This window comes from Parus major, chromosome 4A (genome assembly GCF_001522545.3).
Source record: "Parus major isolate Abel chromosome 4A, Parus_major1.1, whole genome shotgun sequence".
Lineage (NCBI taxonomy): Eukaryota > Metazoa > Chordata > Aves > Passeriformes > Paridae > Parus > Parus major.
Genome location: NC_031772.1, coordinates 15,152,991 through 15,171,514, shown reverse-complemented (window position 1 = coordinate 15,171,514; position 18,524 = coordinate 15,152,991). Strand labels below are relative to the sequence as shown.

General features: G+C 44.4%; 1 protein-coding gene across 5 annotated transcripts in view; it reads right to left on the bottom strand.

The window, feature by feature from the left end:
- LOC107203934 (leucine-rich repeat and calponin homology domain-containing protein 2-like) overlaps positions 1-11,152 on the bottom strand; it is a 40,762-nt gene extending 29,610 nt beyond the window's left edge. For all 5 annotated transcript variants that reach the window (XM_015626590.3, XM_015626591.3, XM_015626592.3 and 2 more), the window contains exon 1: positions 10,858-11,152. In XM_015626590.3, coding sequence (XP_015482076.1) covers positions 10,858-11,137 — 280 coding nt within the window. In that variant the 5' untranslated portion in view covers positions 11,138-11,152. The remainder of the gene's footprint in view (positions 1-10,857) is intronic.
- Positions 11,153-18,524: the final 7,372 nt, after the last annotated feature.

Genomic DNA, 18,524 nt, shown 5'->3' with positions numbered 1-18,524 from the left:
CTGCATGCAGAAGAGATGCTCACAGTTTTATTCCTGGCCCGGTTCTAAAACCTCTACCACATGCTGAAGTCTTTGATACAAACTTATTCGGAAAAAAAAACAGCTTTAACCTCTTCCTGATTTGGTTTCATAAGCAGCTGGAATGGTGACTGAACACTGGTACAAAGGTCTAGTCCACTAAACAAGTGACAGAATCCCACCCCACAGCCACCAGGCCCAGGAGCAGCACTGTGGGTTGTACATGAATGAGAAGGCTCAAGGCACCATGAAAATTTTGCTGCTGTATTTGCTTCCAGCCACACCTCAAGCACACATCTTGGAAAGTCCCAGGTTAAAAACAGCTTTGCTAGTTCTTCTGCAGAAATAAAACCCAGAGGCAAGGCCAGACAACAAGCAGAGGATGCAGCAACTCTCTGCCCTGGACAAGAGGTATAATACTCCACAGGGAACATAAACCAGCTGTGGTTTCCAGCCTGGCCTGACACAAATCACATCAGCACAGTCTGGCTGGAGCCCCTCAGTGCACCCTCGTACAGAACCCATACAGCTGCACATCAAAATACATACCAAGGCCACTTTATTTGTGTATTACTGTAGAAACCACTTCTCTGGACACAATGCCTTTGAAGACACTGCAGGGCAAGGATTACACCTTTTTATTATGAAACCCAGAAGTTTATTAAAATAGGAAATGACACCCACTATCTCTCAACAATAAAATAAAAAAAGGCAAATGAAGGACTTCTATTCCAAGCAATTTTTCATTCCATCATTGCAAAACAGCATTAGAATAGCTCCAGGGGTTGGTTCAGATTTTTATGAAGAGAAAGATTTGAGTATCTACAGTTTTCCACAACATTCTCATATTGTACTTATGTACTTATAGCCTTTTAAAATCAAGTAAAGACATTTTTATCCAAAGAATGATTTCTACCCCAAAAATGTTTTCATAACGAACAAGAAGTCTATGACATAGTACTGTCTATTATGCTAAATAAAATGTAGATGTGAAACTCACACAATTTAGGTACTTTGAAGTACTTTAGGTACCTTAATGCAATGGATGACCAAGAAAACACAGTCTGAAAAAATGACGAAACTCTAGGAATAGAGTGGTCCTCTATAAAGAAGACAGCTTCAATCCCACCTGCAGTGAAAGCAGGCTGCTAGCACTTGAGAGTGGCTTTGTCAGGGTTAACAGAGTGGAGAAGTAAGGAAAGCTGCTAAATGCAGAACCACAGATGATTTAGGTTGACAACTCCTCTAGAAGTGATTATAGGAATCCTTTGCTTAACCAGTTTAGACTGGAAAACTCAGTGGGAGTGTTACGTGAGGACTAAAGAGAAGACACTACCCATGCCTGCTCATGAATCAAGGGGTATTTCAAGACACTATCTCTGCAGGAACAAGGAAAGTGAGAAGTACACTTACTAAGGTTACTAAGGTTAAATGTGAAAGAGGAACTACAAAAATATGAAGAAGTCAGTTGCCCTTTAGTTTTTTTTTGACAGAAAAAGTAAAGTCTTTAGTTACTATAAGATGGTGATTAAAAAAAAACAATATATAGAAAGATCAAAATGAAAGAATTTTAGGAAATCAGTCTGGAAAGGAAACTATAAGAAGTGAGAAGTTGTCTTGTACAAATTTAAGCGATGATCAAGAGGGAAAACAATAAGCTCAATCTGTCAGGTTACAGCAGTGCGCTGCCAGGTATTTAAGTAGCATTAACATCACATTTGACTTGGTTTTGCACTTTTCCCTATGGATACAGTACTGCTTACTGTCAGGAATGTGCTGATACAACAGACTGGCATTTTATTTAAACCAGTAGAACCCCTTTTATATTCACATATTATGTACACTACATGTTGAGTTTGAAATAAAAGGCTCAGCTAGGAAACTTACACTTGAATCTCATCTTGATATTTTAATATTTTTCATAAAAATATTATGCTGATCCAGGATGTTGGTGTTAGGCTTTTGTTTGCTCCAAAATGGTATTAAGAAACCAGATAATAAAACCCCCAGATTCTTCACCTCACAAAACCCAGAACCACACTCCTAACTCATCACAGATATTTTCCTAGCCAGCTAGGAAAAGCTAGCAAGGCTTTATCCGAAACCAACTGAAGTCTAAGAACAGTTTTGACTGTAAAATTAGTCCTACAGAAGACAACTGATGCTCAAAAACAAGTGTTCAGACCTGATCTCAAAGATACTCTTTTAGCCAATCTAAATGTAAATCTGAGATCACCCCACAGAACATGGGTAAAATTCATTTGTCTGTCAGATGCAAAATGATTCTGGAGCACAAGAAAGTAGCCTCAAATGCTACAGAAACACCTGCATGTGGCATCTCCAGGAGACACCAGCTGTCAATGTCCATAAACCACTGACTGAAGAAAGCTTTGTAACACAATCAATGAAACTGGTTTGTTCATGCTAAGGGCCATTTCTGTGGTTAGTCACAGCAGACAGATCTCTCCTGCCTTGATTAGTTTCTCAACAAATTGGAGAAGAAGCCTCAGGAGAAAAGAACTCTTAAGCTTCCCAAGCTCACCTCAAATGGGATGTCCCTCCAGTATTTCCCTCAAACTCTACACATCTTCTTGTAGTTTCACAGTTCAAATCTTAATGAGTGTCTAGTGTTGTTAAACACAGAAATGCTTTAAAATTTTCTCTTCAAAGGAAAAACCTGGATAATTAAATATTAAATATCAGAATTCTTCAGACTTAATTATGTTGCAAAATGAAGTACTGAACAATTAAAATACATCCAGATGTAGGATGATTTCCATACTGATATAAACAGTAACCATTTCAGTTGCAAAGGAGACCAAAAATTTTGAACTTAGTGGCAAAGAATGTTCAAGAATTACAGCACCATAAATCCAAAAATCCATGTAACTGTGCATTTCACATACAAATCAACATTTGCTCTCCAACATTAAGAGCAATGGTGAAGGACAATACAGAGAAACTGAGCACCCATCTGCCAAAACCCTGTAGCACTCACAAAACTAAACTGACCACAAATTGTCAAGGAAAGCTACATACATTTGAAGTTTATTCTTAAAAGCTTATGTAGCAATATTTAACTTGATTTTTATCTGTTATGTATATTCAAGTCAAGTAGAAGCAGTTTATCTTCTGTTTAAAAGAAAGAAAAAACACTCCCAGGACTAGAGGTGGCTACAAGCAGCTTTTACTTTTTTTCCAACTGGGTGTTTGACAGCATGGAATACCTTCTGGTTTTGTGAAAGGGTATTACAAACAGATATGAAAATGGAATTTGGATTCTAGATCCAACAACTGAACATCTACGAAATACCTGCTTTATGGTTATCTCTGACAATAAGTTTAGTTACAGACTCGATCTGTGCAGTTAAAATGACAAACAAAGAAACTGTACAGAGCCACATAATTGAGGTTTCCCATCAAGAACAGAGGAAGGGTTGTACAGGCAACCAGAAATTCCATTTGACAGGTTCTGAGTTCTTGGCTTTTCATGCTAATCAGAACTTCTGAAGAAAAACAAAATCCTTTTTAAAAATACATTTTTACTACTTTAGAGACTTCAGTAAAAAAAGAAAACATCCTGTCAGACTGAGCCACAGTTCTTCCACATGAAGGAAATGTTTCTTTAACTGGAATAGACCAATGGTTGTCTCTCACACTTCTGCTACCAGGGAGAAAGAACTGAGATCCAGCACACTGGCTCTGAAATCAAATCAGTCTTAAGGAACTCACTATTCCAGCCCACCCTCACTAAACCCAGTCTCCAAGTCTACACTAGGTGCACCTACACTGAACATGTCTAAATTGCCTGTTTGGTTCAAGCAGCTCTTGTTTTTCATGTAAGCAGCCTCTGCTCATCACATGCTGGTTCAGGTACGTGAGGTTTTTCCTGAAATCTGTACCAGTAGAAAACTAAACCAAAAGCTCTGACCTAAAGGCTGGAACAAATGAGGAGCACACTGGTGCTGGTCTGCTGCACAGTAATGCCAGTGTTGTCCATACATATCAGATTTGTTACTTGAGAGAAGCACTGATTATTTATTTCAGTTGTGCAAGTCTGGGTGCTCAGGGGTATTCCACAAGTTAAGCACACCTGCTATCAAAACTTCTTACTATTTATACATTTTAGCGAAGAAAGGAATTAGTGTTCACAAGTTACACAGTTCTGTTAATAAGCAGTATTCTATCAGCTAATGACCTCTCTCCCTTCTCACACTAACTAGCCCGTGTGCTCAGTCTCTCTTTGTTTGGTCAGTGGGTTTCTTGGGTTGGTGGTCCATCAGTCATTGTTGTGATCTCCAGAATTACCTTTTATCCACTCAGAACTGATTCAGCAGAGATGCTGAGTTGGCTTTATAGGCTTCATCCTTGTCTTGGGAGTCCTGCCATCTGTCCTTGTGGCCCATAAATTTTGTTCTCCCTGTGCCCACTATTAGTGTTACATCCTTCTTCCCAAGCCTTGTTAGCTGGCTCCCACATCTGACATCACTGAAGCCTATCAAGCACTAAATCTTAAGAAGGCAATTCTTAAACCAGTAATTTGTTTTTTTAACACCTGGACATCGCTTAGGGCTTACCTGTTAGTTGCTATTTGTTTCCCTCCTTGTCAAGCAGATTTGAAAATACACAAAGATCAAAGAACATCCTTTCTCAAGAAAATTTTACACAATCCACATTTTGCAACATGAGGATGAACTGAACAGATGAATTCAGGGAATTCTTGACCACATTGCAACATTAGAAAGATCCAGACATTTCCAACACAAGGTAACACAGTGCTCCAACACTGGAGTGTGTTCAGCTATTTTAGCACAGCATGATTTAAATGGAAAAATAAAAACCACATCACCAGGATCACTCCTCAGTCTGGCAAATGAAGGTGTAAATTCACATACCACATCAAAAGGACATAATCCATTACTTCATATCAAGGATTATCTTCCTCTCCATTACCGAAACTGTCTTGGCTCCGCAAATCTTGCAGAGTTTGAACTGGTAAGCAGAAAATCCCACTGGAAGCTTTTTTGTTTTGGCACTTCAGTATTTAGTCTAGAGTATAACTGTTAAAATGCTTTCCTTCCAGAAAGAGTGAAATGTATTTTCTTGACAAGTCAGCAAGACTCCTTAAGCTGGCATATTATACAGCACAGGGCATTTCCTCCCTCTTAAACTCACCATCACTTACTGATTTAATTATGACAATTTCTTTTTTGACTTCAAAATTTTTTAATTCCAAATTTCTGTTTCACAGACAAGTACTATAAGGGAAAGTAATCCTCACTTGGCAACGAAGCAAAGCCTGGGTTTGTCAAATATACACAAAATTCCCAGGACGTACATCAGCCTCTGTGTGCTTAGTAACACAAAGCTACAACCAACCTGCAGTAATCGGTGTTTACTACATGACTTATCTTTTGTGCAGATAAAATGGCTTGTCACTGGATAAAACACGCAGAAACATTTTTGAAGCAAGCTAAAACTGCTGAAAGACAAAGAACACTGGAAAACAAGGCAACTGCACTAAGATGAAAGCAGAAAAAAACCTGAAGAAACTGGGTAAACCAGTAGTCCATGATCACTGAGTGAACAGGGTCTACCAACAATTCCAGCATGTTCTCCTGAGACCTGGAGGCCGCTGCTGTAGCAACTTCAGCATCTGTTCTTATTGGCTGCTTCCTCCCTCTGACTCTGTCCTACTCATGCCAGACCTCATGGCAGCATTTAAGAACGGCTGCAGTCTTTTCTATTAGCTTAAAAATAATTCCATGGTATCTCTCATTACTGCACATAACTTCAAGCAAACACTCTCAGAAACCTTTCAGTCAGGTCAGTCTTTAACAGAACAAGTTCTCCTCACTACATCCTGCTTCCTGTGGGAACAGTGCTGAAGGGACAAATGGCAGGAGTGCTTGGTTTAATACCCAGATGGTTGGGGATTTGCTCCCTGCTGCTCAGCAGCCAGTGAGCCTGGGCTCACAGCTCCCTCAAGCCTTTTAACTACACAAACCTTTTTTCAGAAGTCATACCTTGACACTTGGAAACACATTTGTAATAATCATGTCTACCAAGCACAAAACTATTTTAGTTCTATACTGGAGAATAAGACTTTATTTTTTACTTTCACCTGAAGTGTGCAACCTGTCCGTACATTCTCCTAACAAGTGGAAGAACGATGAATGTCAGACAGATGTGGACAGACACAAAATCAGAGAACACAGAAATCTCTTCACACTGTCATGTACAACTTTCAATTCAAGGAAAAAAAAAAAAAAGTATCAAATAACTTCGCATTTTCTGTGGAATTCCAGCTTTCAGTCCTGTTTTAGTTACTTTTTTCCTAAAGATTTCAGCATTAAGTGCCAGCCTTAACTGCGACTATAAGCATGTGCTTTTAAATCCGCTCCAACCAAGCAGCACAACTAAAATGGGAAAACACACTTCACCAAAGAGTATCTCAAAAAGCAAAAGCTACTCCATTTTTCTTTATTGCACAAGGGTTTACAATAGAATTTGCAATCTAAATTATTTGCCACCTTTGCAAATAATAAGTAACAAGTAGAAACATGTATCAAAAGAAGTTCCTCAGCTGATCAAACAAAGAAACATTAGAGACGTTGGATATTACAAAACACAAAAATAGTCAATGCAATGGCAAATATCATTTTGATGGATGAAGATGGTAAAAAGTCAAAAAATCATACATTCCATGTTTTTGTAGGTCAGTATTTCAGGTAAGACTGTAACACTAAATTTACTGGGTATTTTAAATATTAAATTAAGACATAAGTGGTATTCTTCATAATACAATCCTTTTAGGCAGGCAAGTAGTAATAACCAGCTCCTTGAACTTCAAGTCATTGAACTGAACTTGCCCATCACACCAAGTATCCTTAACAAGGATCCTTTACAGGGGCCTTCAGCTTATTTCCGCTTTGCCCAGACAGGCTGTGAGAACACTGTGGAAATCTTCCATAATTGTTTATAAACTGCATCACTTCCAGATTTTGCATCAGATGCATTTCAGAGCATAAACACCAGCCCCTCTCCCTGAAAAACCAGAATCTGAGTTCCTCTTTTTGCTCAAATCTGAAGGAAATGCTGCTGAAGAACCACATTTTGCAATGTATTTGATTGCCAGAATGTAATCGAGACTTAGGATATACATCATATATGAATGCTAATTTTTAGGTGAATATTGGATTTGGTGATGCTCTTCAGTTACTGCTGTTCTCAATTTAATCAACGACTCCACCAACAGAAATAATTTTATTCAGAAAGGAAAATATAATTGGTTTAGAAATGCCTACTGTAAAGGCAGAACTGCATTATAAATTAACATTCTTATGCACTTCACACTCAATATTAAACCTTGGGGGTTTAATCTGTAATCACAAGAATGACAATATACCTTAGAAGGGCCAGAGATAGGATATAAAAAAAGTGAAAGACATGCAAGTAATGGTGACAATGGTCTCTGTAACAACACCATGCCAAGACTGGTACTGGCCATGACAGGAGGGCTCACTCTCAAATCATACTGGAATACACTGGTGTTACTCCTCCATGCCATGAGGAGGAAGCAGGGGTGAGAAAGCAGAAATTTCAACATTCATCCATTTACAGGCAATCACTCACCTACTTATAATTGCCTGGGAGTCCTCTTAGAATTAAAAAGTGGGAATTGAAGCTGTTGTGACAAAGCCATAAACAAATAAGCCTGACGGTACCACTGCATTTTTCTGGATCTGTCAGTCATGCACCTTTTGTATTCACTAAATTAATTTTTTAAAAGGTGCTCACTAAAAACTGGGCATATTGCTAAAGGCAGAGGTTGACTTAGGTTCCTGTGCTATATTGTCAGACTGAACTATCTTTAAAAAAATAAAACTGCAAACACACTACTCTTCAGCTAAGCAGACTGTGATTACACTGATGTGATAGACTCAATTACTTAACTGCCAGGGGGCCTAATGCTGCTCATACAGACAGAAGCAAAATTACACATAAAATTATTGGAAAATTCAAGACATCTCTTGATATCTCAAGAATTATTTTATTATTTTATTTTCTCTTCAGATGCTCATTAAAAGCAAAACAAGATCTTTTTGGGCAGCCATAAGACAAATTCAGATAAATAATAAAATAAGTGCTACAAGGACAATTCACAGTTAAAAATAAACAAACAAACAAAAAGAGAGAAAGGGTTACTATGCTTTAGACACATAATTTAAAATACAAAAAATATGTCTCAGTATTTGCAAATCAAGTATTGGCAAGCCATTATGTAAGCTAGATGCAAAATAAAATCCCAAGCTATTTTTGATAAATCAACAGAAGTTGTGCTTCAACATAGCTCTTGCTGACTTTACTGATACAAAGATAGAATATTCTGGGTTTACAGTAATACTGCAGATCCTACTGCCTAAGGGTTGGTGATATGGAAAAGAAATTGTTTAAAACCACACTGGCCAGAGACTGGTTTTTTTTTTTAATATTTGTTTCATGTACCACAGAATAAAATTTCTGAGTCACTGACTTGAAACAGAAAGTGAAACTCTGCAAAGATTTGTGACCCAAGGCCCCATCTCCTACGCCTCAGCCTAGAACCTTGCTCATGGGGATATTTGCCTGGGAAACAGGGATAACTGCTAAAAGAAATAACAGTACCTACATGACTTGTCTCTGAGGCAGCTGCTAATTCCCCATCCAACTCCAGGCCACACTGACACTATCAAGGATGTCCATGATTCCAGCAGAACACCGTTTACCCATTTGACAAAAATTTCTACAGATCAGGTCAAAATACAGACTACAGGTCTTTTGTTTACAAGCATCTTTTGAAAGATGTTTAAAATTTGTATTTCACCAGGATTCATTCATAAACCAGGGTCACATAAAATCAGGATTCTCCCAAGGTGGTGCTTATATAGATGCAGATTAACTATTTCAGTACAGGATTTCAGAGCAGCAAGCAATAAAGCTATTTCTGCCAGAGACAGCCCTTAAAACATTTTCACACCACCACTCACAATAACAATTCATGCCTGATGGGAATGACTGGGCTTTACTACATCCTAAAATACAGAGACAAGATCACTGCAAACAGCTCTGACTCAAATGCTGAGATTCAAAATAAATGGACAAAAAAACCTACCAAAATGCACACAGCAATAATTAGAAGCAAACAAAAAGTACAGAACCTTGATGCTCCAACTTGAGGATACAGAAATCGTTTTAATAACAGATTGCTTATATGCCTACAATGCTTCTTTCTTTCCGAGTGTCTTGGTTATTAAATATCAACACAAAGCACTGACCGAAACATTGCTAAATACATTTTTGTACTACTACAAGGAAACTCCAGCTTCCATTATTTCATGGAACCTCTTTTTATTTCCAGGTACCATCATGGACAGTCTCCTATTCTAAACAATATGCCAGCTATTCATAACCCATGGGGAAAGAAAACAAAACAAACCCCCCCTACAGCATTAATTTACTCAAACAACATTTTCAAAAGCGACCTGTATTTCTGAACAAAAGATCCTGGGCATCTCAGTAATCTTTTCGTCTAGCACATTATTTTAAATTATCCCTTTTTGGCAACTACCCCGGCAGCAAGAAGACCCACAAGCAAATGAAGATGAGCCACAATATGAGAGAACCTCCATGGAAAATGTAGCTTTGTTTTCTAGGAACCGTATACAAAAATACCTCCACATATACTTCACCTAAAAGCCTGGATAAATACAGGCCCACACTCTCGATATCCAAGCATTTACCAACACAGGGAACACATCAAGCTCTCCACACTCACTGCTGGATGCTCACACATCCCTCGCACCCTGCACTTGGAATCATACCCCAGGCGATACAGCTTTTACTGCAAGGGATCCGACACCTCAGAAGGTAAAGGCCAACCACAATACGGAGCTCTCGTTCCCCCGAGCGCGAACTCAAGCGCTCCCCTCACGCTGCTCCGGCCACAACAGCTGCAATTCTCCATCCTGAGGGCACGTACAGACCGACACAGGGGACAGATAGCCGATTCCCTGAGACCGCTTCCCCGCAGGCACACAGACCGCAGCACCTTCCCTCCGCCGCGTACCGAGCCCTTCTCCTCCCCGCACAGCCCGGGCACACCGACAGCGCCAGCACGGCTCCCACGACGCCGAGGGACAGGGACTTCCACAGCCCGGAACACCGAGCACCACGGTGCACGGCCGGGCGGTGCAGAGAGCCCTCTGTCCGCACAGCCCTAAGCCCCCGCACACACAAACACACACACGGAGCCCTGTGCCCTTCCACACTCACTCACACACTCCCCTGTGCTTTCGCTCAGAGCCGCTCACACAGAGCCGCTCGCCCCCCCACCTCCCCAGGCACCTCCGGCTCCCCCGCTCCGCTCGCACACAGCGGGCTCAGCGTGCCCCGCTCACAGCCCACACCTGCACGGACGCTCGCCCCACACTCGCGCGGCAGAACCGGCCCCCAGCGCGCCCAGCGGGGCAGCCCCGACACCGCAGCCCCGCATCCTCCAGAGCCCGTCCCGGTGCCTGCAACGGAGAGCCCCGCAAACGCGGAGCCTCCTCACTGCCCTCGCACAGCGCGGTCCCCGCTCCTCACCCAGAGCGGCCCCGCTCCCGTGTCACCCCCTCGCTGCCCCCACAGCCCTCCCCTGACACCGCGGGGACCCCCCCCGCTGCATCCCCGCGCCCGCCACCGCCCGGCCCCGGCGGCCACCACAGCGGCTACAAGACCCCCGGCCTCAGCGCCGGGCCCGCAGCGGCCCCGCAGGACGCCCAAAGCCCCGGGCCGGCACCGCCAGGGCCCCCTCACCTGCTTGCGTGGTGTCGCTCAGGTCGCAGCCGCTGCCGGGGAAGTCGCGCAGCTTCCTCCCGCTCAGGCACAGGATGCCCGAGCTGCCCGCCTCCTCCAGGGCCCGCTCCAGGCTGCGCACCGTGTGCGACTGCGGCAGAGCTGCCGCGCCCCAGTGCGGCCCGGACGAGAAGGAGAGAGTGAGGTGCGCGGGGATCCCGAGCCCCGCCGCTCCGCTCCCGGGCGCCGTCCCGCTGCCGGTGCCGTTGTTGCCGCCACCGCCCCCCTGCCCGGCCGCCATCTTGACCGGCCCCTCCACAACAACGGCCGGGGCCGCTGCGCAGGCGCCGCGGGGCCCGCAGGGGGCGCCGCGGGATGGGGCGGGGCTTCCAGGCGCCCCTCGCCCGCGACAACCAATCCGCGGCGGCGACGGCGCCGAGGGGCGGGGCTTCACGGGGATGGGGGGGCGTACGGCTGTGTGCCCGAGGGCTCGTGTGCCGCTAGGGGGCGCTGCGGGGGCTGAGGGAGCGGGCCCGAGCTCGGGATCCTCTTGGCGACGGGGGCATCCCGAGAGCGGAGAGAGCCCGGGAGGGAAAGTCCCGCAGCCGGGACCGGAGCGGGCGAGGGCGCGGGGGACCCGTTCGGGAGGGCGCGGCTGCGGGGAGGCTTCGGAGCCGAAGGAACACGGGGTACATCGGCTCGGCAGCCCCGGCGCCGCTGCGAGCGCGGCTCTGCCCGCTGCCCTCGGGTACCGCTGGGCCCTGCCCGCTGCCCTCGGGCACCGCTGGGCTCTCTCGGCGCTGCGCTCGCCCCTGCCGGGACACCTCACTGCATCGGCCGCGCCTCAGGCCCGGAGCTCTCCTGCGCCGGGAGCATCAGAGCCTCCGTGGCCTCTGCCTTGCAAAGCCGGCACCGGCGGAGCCGGGCTCGGACTCCGGATCACCGCGTGTGGCAGCCACAAAAATCACCCAGGGAATCCTCCGTGCCAGAACAAAGGCAACAAGAGCGAGCGAGCGGCTCACCCTGAAATGGGTGAAGGAACACTCACAAAAGCCCCAAAGACGCGAATGCCCATAGCTCGGAATGCGAAAGGCCGGTGCGGAGACAAGAATCAGAAGCCCGTTGCAAGGTCCAGGGCCCAGTTACCTCAATGAAATGCTACAGAACTGCTGGGATACTGGATGGATGGATGGATGGATGGATGGATGGATGAATGGATGGATGGATGGATGGATGGATGGATGGATGGATGGATGGATGGATGGATGGATGGATGGATGGATGGATAATTGCCTCCTCTATCACATAATCAGTCCTTGTTAAATGCTGCATATTTATCTTCTAAGAATTGCTCTGGAGTTGTGATTAGGAAATGCCAAAGAAAGCCTCATAGACCCCACATTTTAATGCAATTGCAGTGTGTTTGATGAGCAGAATCTGCTTTTAAGCCTTGAACCTCCTTAAGGTCCTTGCATTCTTGAATTGGTTTGGGTTGGTTTTTTGTTTATTTTTCCATACATATGTCATGCCTAATTTGGGGATCTAAAGGAAATTCCCTCTACATGGGGTATGGAAGAGACTGGCCATCAGCCAGCAACACGTCACTGACAGACAGCTGAGCCATTATTGATCACAAAAGGAGCAGACCTGAAATATGATTTGGCTGATGTCTGTGTGAAATCCAGTAGAACCAAACAGCCAGGATCAGAGAGCAGGTCCTGAAGAGTGAAGGGTTCAGTCCAGCAGGCAGTGCTGTGTGGATTTGGGGATCAGCCTGTCCTGGCACACAGACTGCCCTTCCAGCAAAGATCTCTGTGTGCAAAATGCAGCTGTGCGGGGGAAGGGGTCCCATTGTCACCTTCAAATACTGTGGCCATCTGCTTCCTCTGGCCTGAGCTGTGGGTACTTGTGGGGGGCTGTGGGATTCAAGCTTAAAGATTAATATCTATGTCAGTCTGCTTGGGCCAGAGCTTCTGCTCTTGCTCTGAAAAAGCCAATCATTCCCTGGATTCACAACAAGAAAATACAAGGCAAACCTGTATAAACACTGCTGACTGCTGCCCTTGGTTGAGGTTCCAGGTAGAGAGAGTGGAGGGTGAATAACGTCAGGCTGGTGTTGGGCCAAGTGTGTAGGATGATTTTGCCTGCAGACATGGAGCAGGAGCCACGGTGGCTCTGCAGCTGGCAAGAGTGAAGCAGAGCAGGAGCCAGGACCAGCTCCAGCACATAAATTGTACTAAACATTAGGGATAGTTGCTCTGAGTTTCTAAAGCATGTGGCTGGGCACAGGGCCATCTCAGAGATGTAGGTTGGTTGTCTTCTCTCTCAGCTACATCACTTAGCCTCTCACTGTTTAGAGCACAAGTAAGACAGAGGTTAAGCTCTCTTCGTATGAAATAGGCCTGACAAATTGCCAAAGGGTTAAAACATATTTTTTTCGCCAGAGTTCTCAGGTATGAGGGTCCTTTTTATCTTTAACCAAATACTCACTGTACACCTGCAGTTGCTCCTACAAAAAGCAAGCCAAGTTTGCTCAGTCTGCTCAGACACATTCTCACATCTTCAAGGAATTTCAAAGAAACAGAGATTTCCCATACAGTAGGCTGGAAGCAATGGCTGAGGTTTTTCATAACAGCTCACCAAAAATTCCCAATCTGCAACCTGTCTGGAGGAAATTGCTGCCTTCTCAGGCAAAAGTTTGAAAGCTGATTCCGTGTTCCTGTAGTAGAGCAGATTTACCTGTGGGGGTCATTTATCACCTCCAGTAGCTGCAGAACCAGAACAGATGTCTGGAATGCTAAAGTCTAATTACTTTTAATTGTAATGGATTTCACATCCTTTCAACAGTTCCTTTTCCCCATGCCCTTCGTTCTTTGTCATTTCACAAGGAAGACCTAGTTACTAGTCTAGTTGCAAAAGGCTCCCCAAACCAACTTTCCTGGCAGAATGACCAGTAAGCCATAGCTCTGCCATCCCTCAGTTTCGCCTATAAAACAGAGATTGTTGCATTTTTAAATTTATTATAGAAGTTTAGTACAGGAAGAGGTGGAAATACTCAGATGTTGTCATGAAACTGCACAAGACAAACATATTTTATTGCAGCCATGCTAGACAGAGCTGAGTTTCAGGAGTTTGAAAATTTCTGAAAATCTCACACTTCCATGAAGAGCTTCCACTTTGAAAGTCTTTGTGATTACCCACATCTGCTCCAGATGAGATGAGAACTCATAAAGATACAACTTCAACAAATTTCATGTTAATGCCTTGAGGAATGGGATCTAGATCAGGCTTTGATCCATCTAACTTTCAACATGGAATGCAAGATGTGGATACTCACAACCCTTGTAGTGAGGTAGCCCTTGGCACGGCTGGCCCAAGCCGTGCTCAGAACAAGGCAGCGAGAGCTGTGTGCCTGTGCTGCTGCTCTGCCTGCACTGCTGCTCTGCCTGCACTGCTGCTCTGCCTGCACTGCTGCTCTGCCTGCACTGCTGCTCTGCCTGCACTGCTGCACCTCCTCTCAGCCCTGCTCAGCAACCATCACTCACAGAGCCGGAGTTCCCCAGGGCACCGCCTAATGCAGAGAGCCAGACAGAGCTGTGAAATTGATTGTGACAGCAGGGACAGCAAGAGCGGAGTGCTCATGTACCTTTGTCACTCTGCAGCGTGTGCTGCAGGCTGTGTCCCAGGGCAGGCCAGCGCCGCGGTGGGGACATCAAAGCACAGTGACAAAGCCGAGGGGCTGCCCAGGGCGTTGTGCAGAGTGATGCTCTCCCGACACTCCACAGTGCTGGCAGGTCTCTGCCAGGCCACACAAGCTCTGGGCACCTATGGCCAAGCAACAGGGATTGTCGACAGCAGGGAGACCTCTGAAGCTTTCCATGCTCCTGAGTCAAGTACTCGAGGTAAACACAGAGCAGGGCTTTGTCAGTCTAAATTGCCATTTGCTTAGAGAAATTAAATCCTCCTGAAATGTCAGCATGGACCTTTTCTGCATCCTTTAGAGACTTCCTTTTGCTCTAAGCAATCAAATGAGAGCTTTCCTACTGTTCTTGCTGTGCTTCTTTGTAAGCACACTCAGTACTCCTCCATGGGTGAGACACTGAGGTAACACAGTCACTGTTCCTTCAACACTCCCATGATCCTGTTGCCATCTCCTTGATGCCTCTTCAAATCCTCTGTGTTTACTTTGCTTATCAGCACATGCTCTATGTGTCATGGATATTGCTTTTCTTCTTCGACACCTGCAGGTGTGCACAGCTTCCTACAGGCAGTTAAAATAATCTCCAAATACCTGAATTCAAGATTCATACTAAAGTGGCACCATCTGGCCCATTTTGAAAGTGAAGCAAGCAAATTATACATATATTCCTTCTTAGATCAAAAGGCAAATGCCATTCTATCTCTGCTAAAGGGCAGTCATTTATCTGAAACACCATTTTAAAGAGCTAGAAATAGCTCAAAATACTCCAGCATCTGATGCTTGAATAGAAAAGAAGCAAGCAGGATTCTGTCTAGCTGCCTTGGCAAGCAATATGTGTTCTTAACATCTCTTTGTACAGACCACAATAAGAGAGCCGACCCATTAATGAGAATATTCCCGATACGTTTCCCGTTGGCAGCATGTGATTCATTGCACAGCTAGCAGTGCTTCATTGAGCATGAGGAAACACAGTTCTGAAGGTAGTGGGGAGGGAAGCATCCCTCCTTAAAGATGTTATTTAAATCCCCACCTGTTCCAGCTACATGCACTGGAAATACCTTCTAGTGGTGCTGCATAGGCCTTTGTCCTTCACTGATCATTTTGGTGTGAATTCAGACAGGATTTGTCTTTTTATTCTATTTTGAGTAACTTGCTTGCTGTGCAGTAGCATACTTGCCTGGCTTATTTCTTGGAGAGATTAGAAATGTAGTCTTTTTAGTGAAGGTTTACTTTAACATTGAGAGATCCCTAAAAGCAGCATAAACTGAAACTACTTCTACAGGACAACAAGCAGCACAGCCACGGGTGGTGTACCTGGGGATCTCCATTGCTGGAATGTTGCTTGGCTGGTTACAGATTGCACTGAGCCTTCCAGCTCCCTGTCATCCTGTACTTGTGCTTTTTTATGGGATGACTGTGGGACACTCTGCATAGTCCAGAGGTACAGCTTCTGGGTGTTGTAGCAGTGGTTTTGCGTGTCCCAGGCTGAGATTACAATTCTAATATGCATAGAGAGAGGAGGAGAAAAAGCCAGTACCTCCTCTTTCAAAAAACTCAGTTTTGCTCTATGCAGGTTGCATCTGCTAGATTTGTAAGAAGCAAAACAAGGATTTTGTCATTATCCGTGTTTGATCTTTTTTTCCCTGAGCTCAGCCACTTTATAGCATATGGTGGCTGAAGTATACACAGCAACCTTCTGCATAAAAACTGAATTATCATAATCAATACAGCTCATTCTGGGAATGGCTAACCTAAAGAAATATTGGTGTAACTAGAATTATCTTCAAAGAGCCCGAAGAAGTGTTTGGTTTTCTTCCATCTTCTCAAGAAGATGGTTTTCAAGTGGTACCATATGGTTAAAAGGCCATGTTCAGCATCTAACAATAAAACATAAGCTCTTTTGAGTGGTGGTTCACCAATTTTGGAGCAAGGTATTGTAGCTATACTGCTACCAGTGCTCCTTGTGAAGAGCTGAGAATGGTGGTGCTGGGGTTCTCATAAATTAAAAGGCCTAAATATCCCCCTTGTGAGCAAAATACAGTGTCACAAAAGTGATCAGGGTTTTGGCCCGTTGAATTAAGTGATTGTTTATGCTTTGAGCAATTCTGGGAGAGGCTGGAAAGCTTCCTTACCCTCAGATGAAAAATGTGTGCATGCAGATTCCAAGCCTTTCCTTGACACATATTCCTACAACCACCTGAGCTTAGTTTCCAAGAAAAAACCCAAACATTTATTAGCAATTGAGTCATGTAGTTTTGGGTCCATTTCACTGAAAGTGAACAGTCATATATTTTGCAATTTTGTATTAAATTACTGTGATATGAGGTGCCCCTGGGAATAAAAGACAAAGCGACCAGCGTTAATTTTGAGATCACAGTGTAAGATTTGTTACAACAATAAATCATGACAAGTAATTTAACATGCAGAAGATTCACTAAATCTTCTAAGAGACCAAGGACACATTTCAGATAATACAAGTGTTTGACTGCTGGCACGCGTTCCTTTCCCTCACTGAGTTTATTTTTGTTTACTTTTAATTAAAAGACTTCTAGGGTTCCTTGAGGTTTCATTATATGACATGAAGAGAGCATCTGATAAATTGAAAGGCCCAGTGCTCCAAAGTAACACTTGCTCTTTTGGAACAAGTTGATCCTGCTTCTGCCTAACAAGGGGAAGGAATACCTGGTGCCCTTGGCAGAGGTGCCCCAGTACATAAATAATTTTTCCCCCCCTTTCTTTGTTTCTTTTTTTCATTGTTCATTTATTAATCTCACTTTCTAGTTGTGCAAGTCACATTCCTGATATTCCTTTTTTAGGATGCAGGGTCAAGTCTGTCTGCCAGACACCTCCAGTGCAGGGGGATTGTGCTTTAGAGGAGGTTCTGGCTCTTTAGGCCTTTTCACCAGCTCCAGCATGTGTCACCTACACTGTTGATGTGAGAAATTACTCTGGACTGCGACGATGGCAGTGCTGAGACATACGAAGCAAATGGGACACTTGCCAAGATGTTAAGAGGTCACAGACTGGCAGTTGAGAGATAAGAGAACATATCAGCTCATACTTCCCAGATGAAGAAATATGGCTTGGAAAGGTTTTATCATTGCCCTTAATGCCATGCACTTGAAGGAAAGCAGCTAATTAAACCTCTCAGCTGGTGAAGTGGAATTTGCTGTAACAGCTGTGCTGTAGTTTCATGAAAAAATGTCCTTTGAATATTTTAGTAGTTGCCATTTCTAAACTCGGTCTTTGTCTTCTTTGGTCACAAATGTTTGTTTCACTAAATGTAATCAAATAGAAACACTGCTGGAAATCTCTCAGCTGTTGCTTCCAGAGTTTCTGAAGATACAAGTGTGCAAGATTTTACAGAAAGCCAGGAAAGCTTTCATAACACTGACCTCACGGAGTGACCAACTCCAGCTGCTGTCCTGTGTGGAAACCTGGGTTATTCAGCTCACAGTGGGCCTGTACCCAAGGAGACTCCAGACCCCTGCTGCAGTCCTTCCCTTGTGTCTCTGGACACTGCCTAGAGCCCTGCTCCAGCACCCTCCTTAGGTGCTACAAAATCATACCGCTGTAAACCTCCTCTCCCAGTGTATTACTAAAAGCTGGGCCTATATGGATACCTCCAGGCCTTTCCCAGCAGCTTCTCTGCATACTCGCTGAATTGCTGGGAAATCTCAAGGATTCTCTTCAGGGGAAAGCTCTTGGACTAGGGCAGCATTAGAGCCAGGGCTCCTCAGAGAACAGCAGAGCCCCCAGCACACCTTGTGTACCACAGGACACTGCAAACAAGGATCCTGGTTCCTTGCATCTCACATCAGTCTGCTTCCATGGTCATTCTGCAGTGTCACTGCAAAACACAGCAAAGGTTATTTGTTGCTCCCCAGCACTGTTCTATTATTTTCTTTCATGAAAGAACACCTCCCTTAAACCAACACTTTCAGAAGCACTTGATCTTTCCAAGAGCTGTACACATACCAGGAGGCAA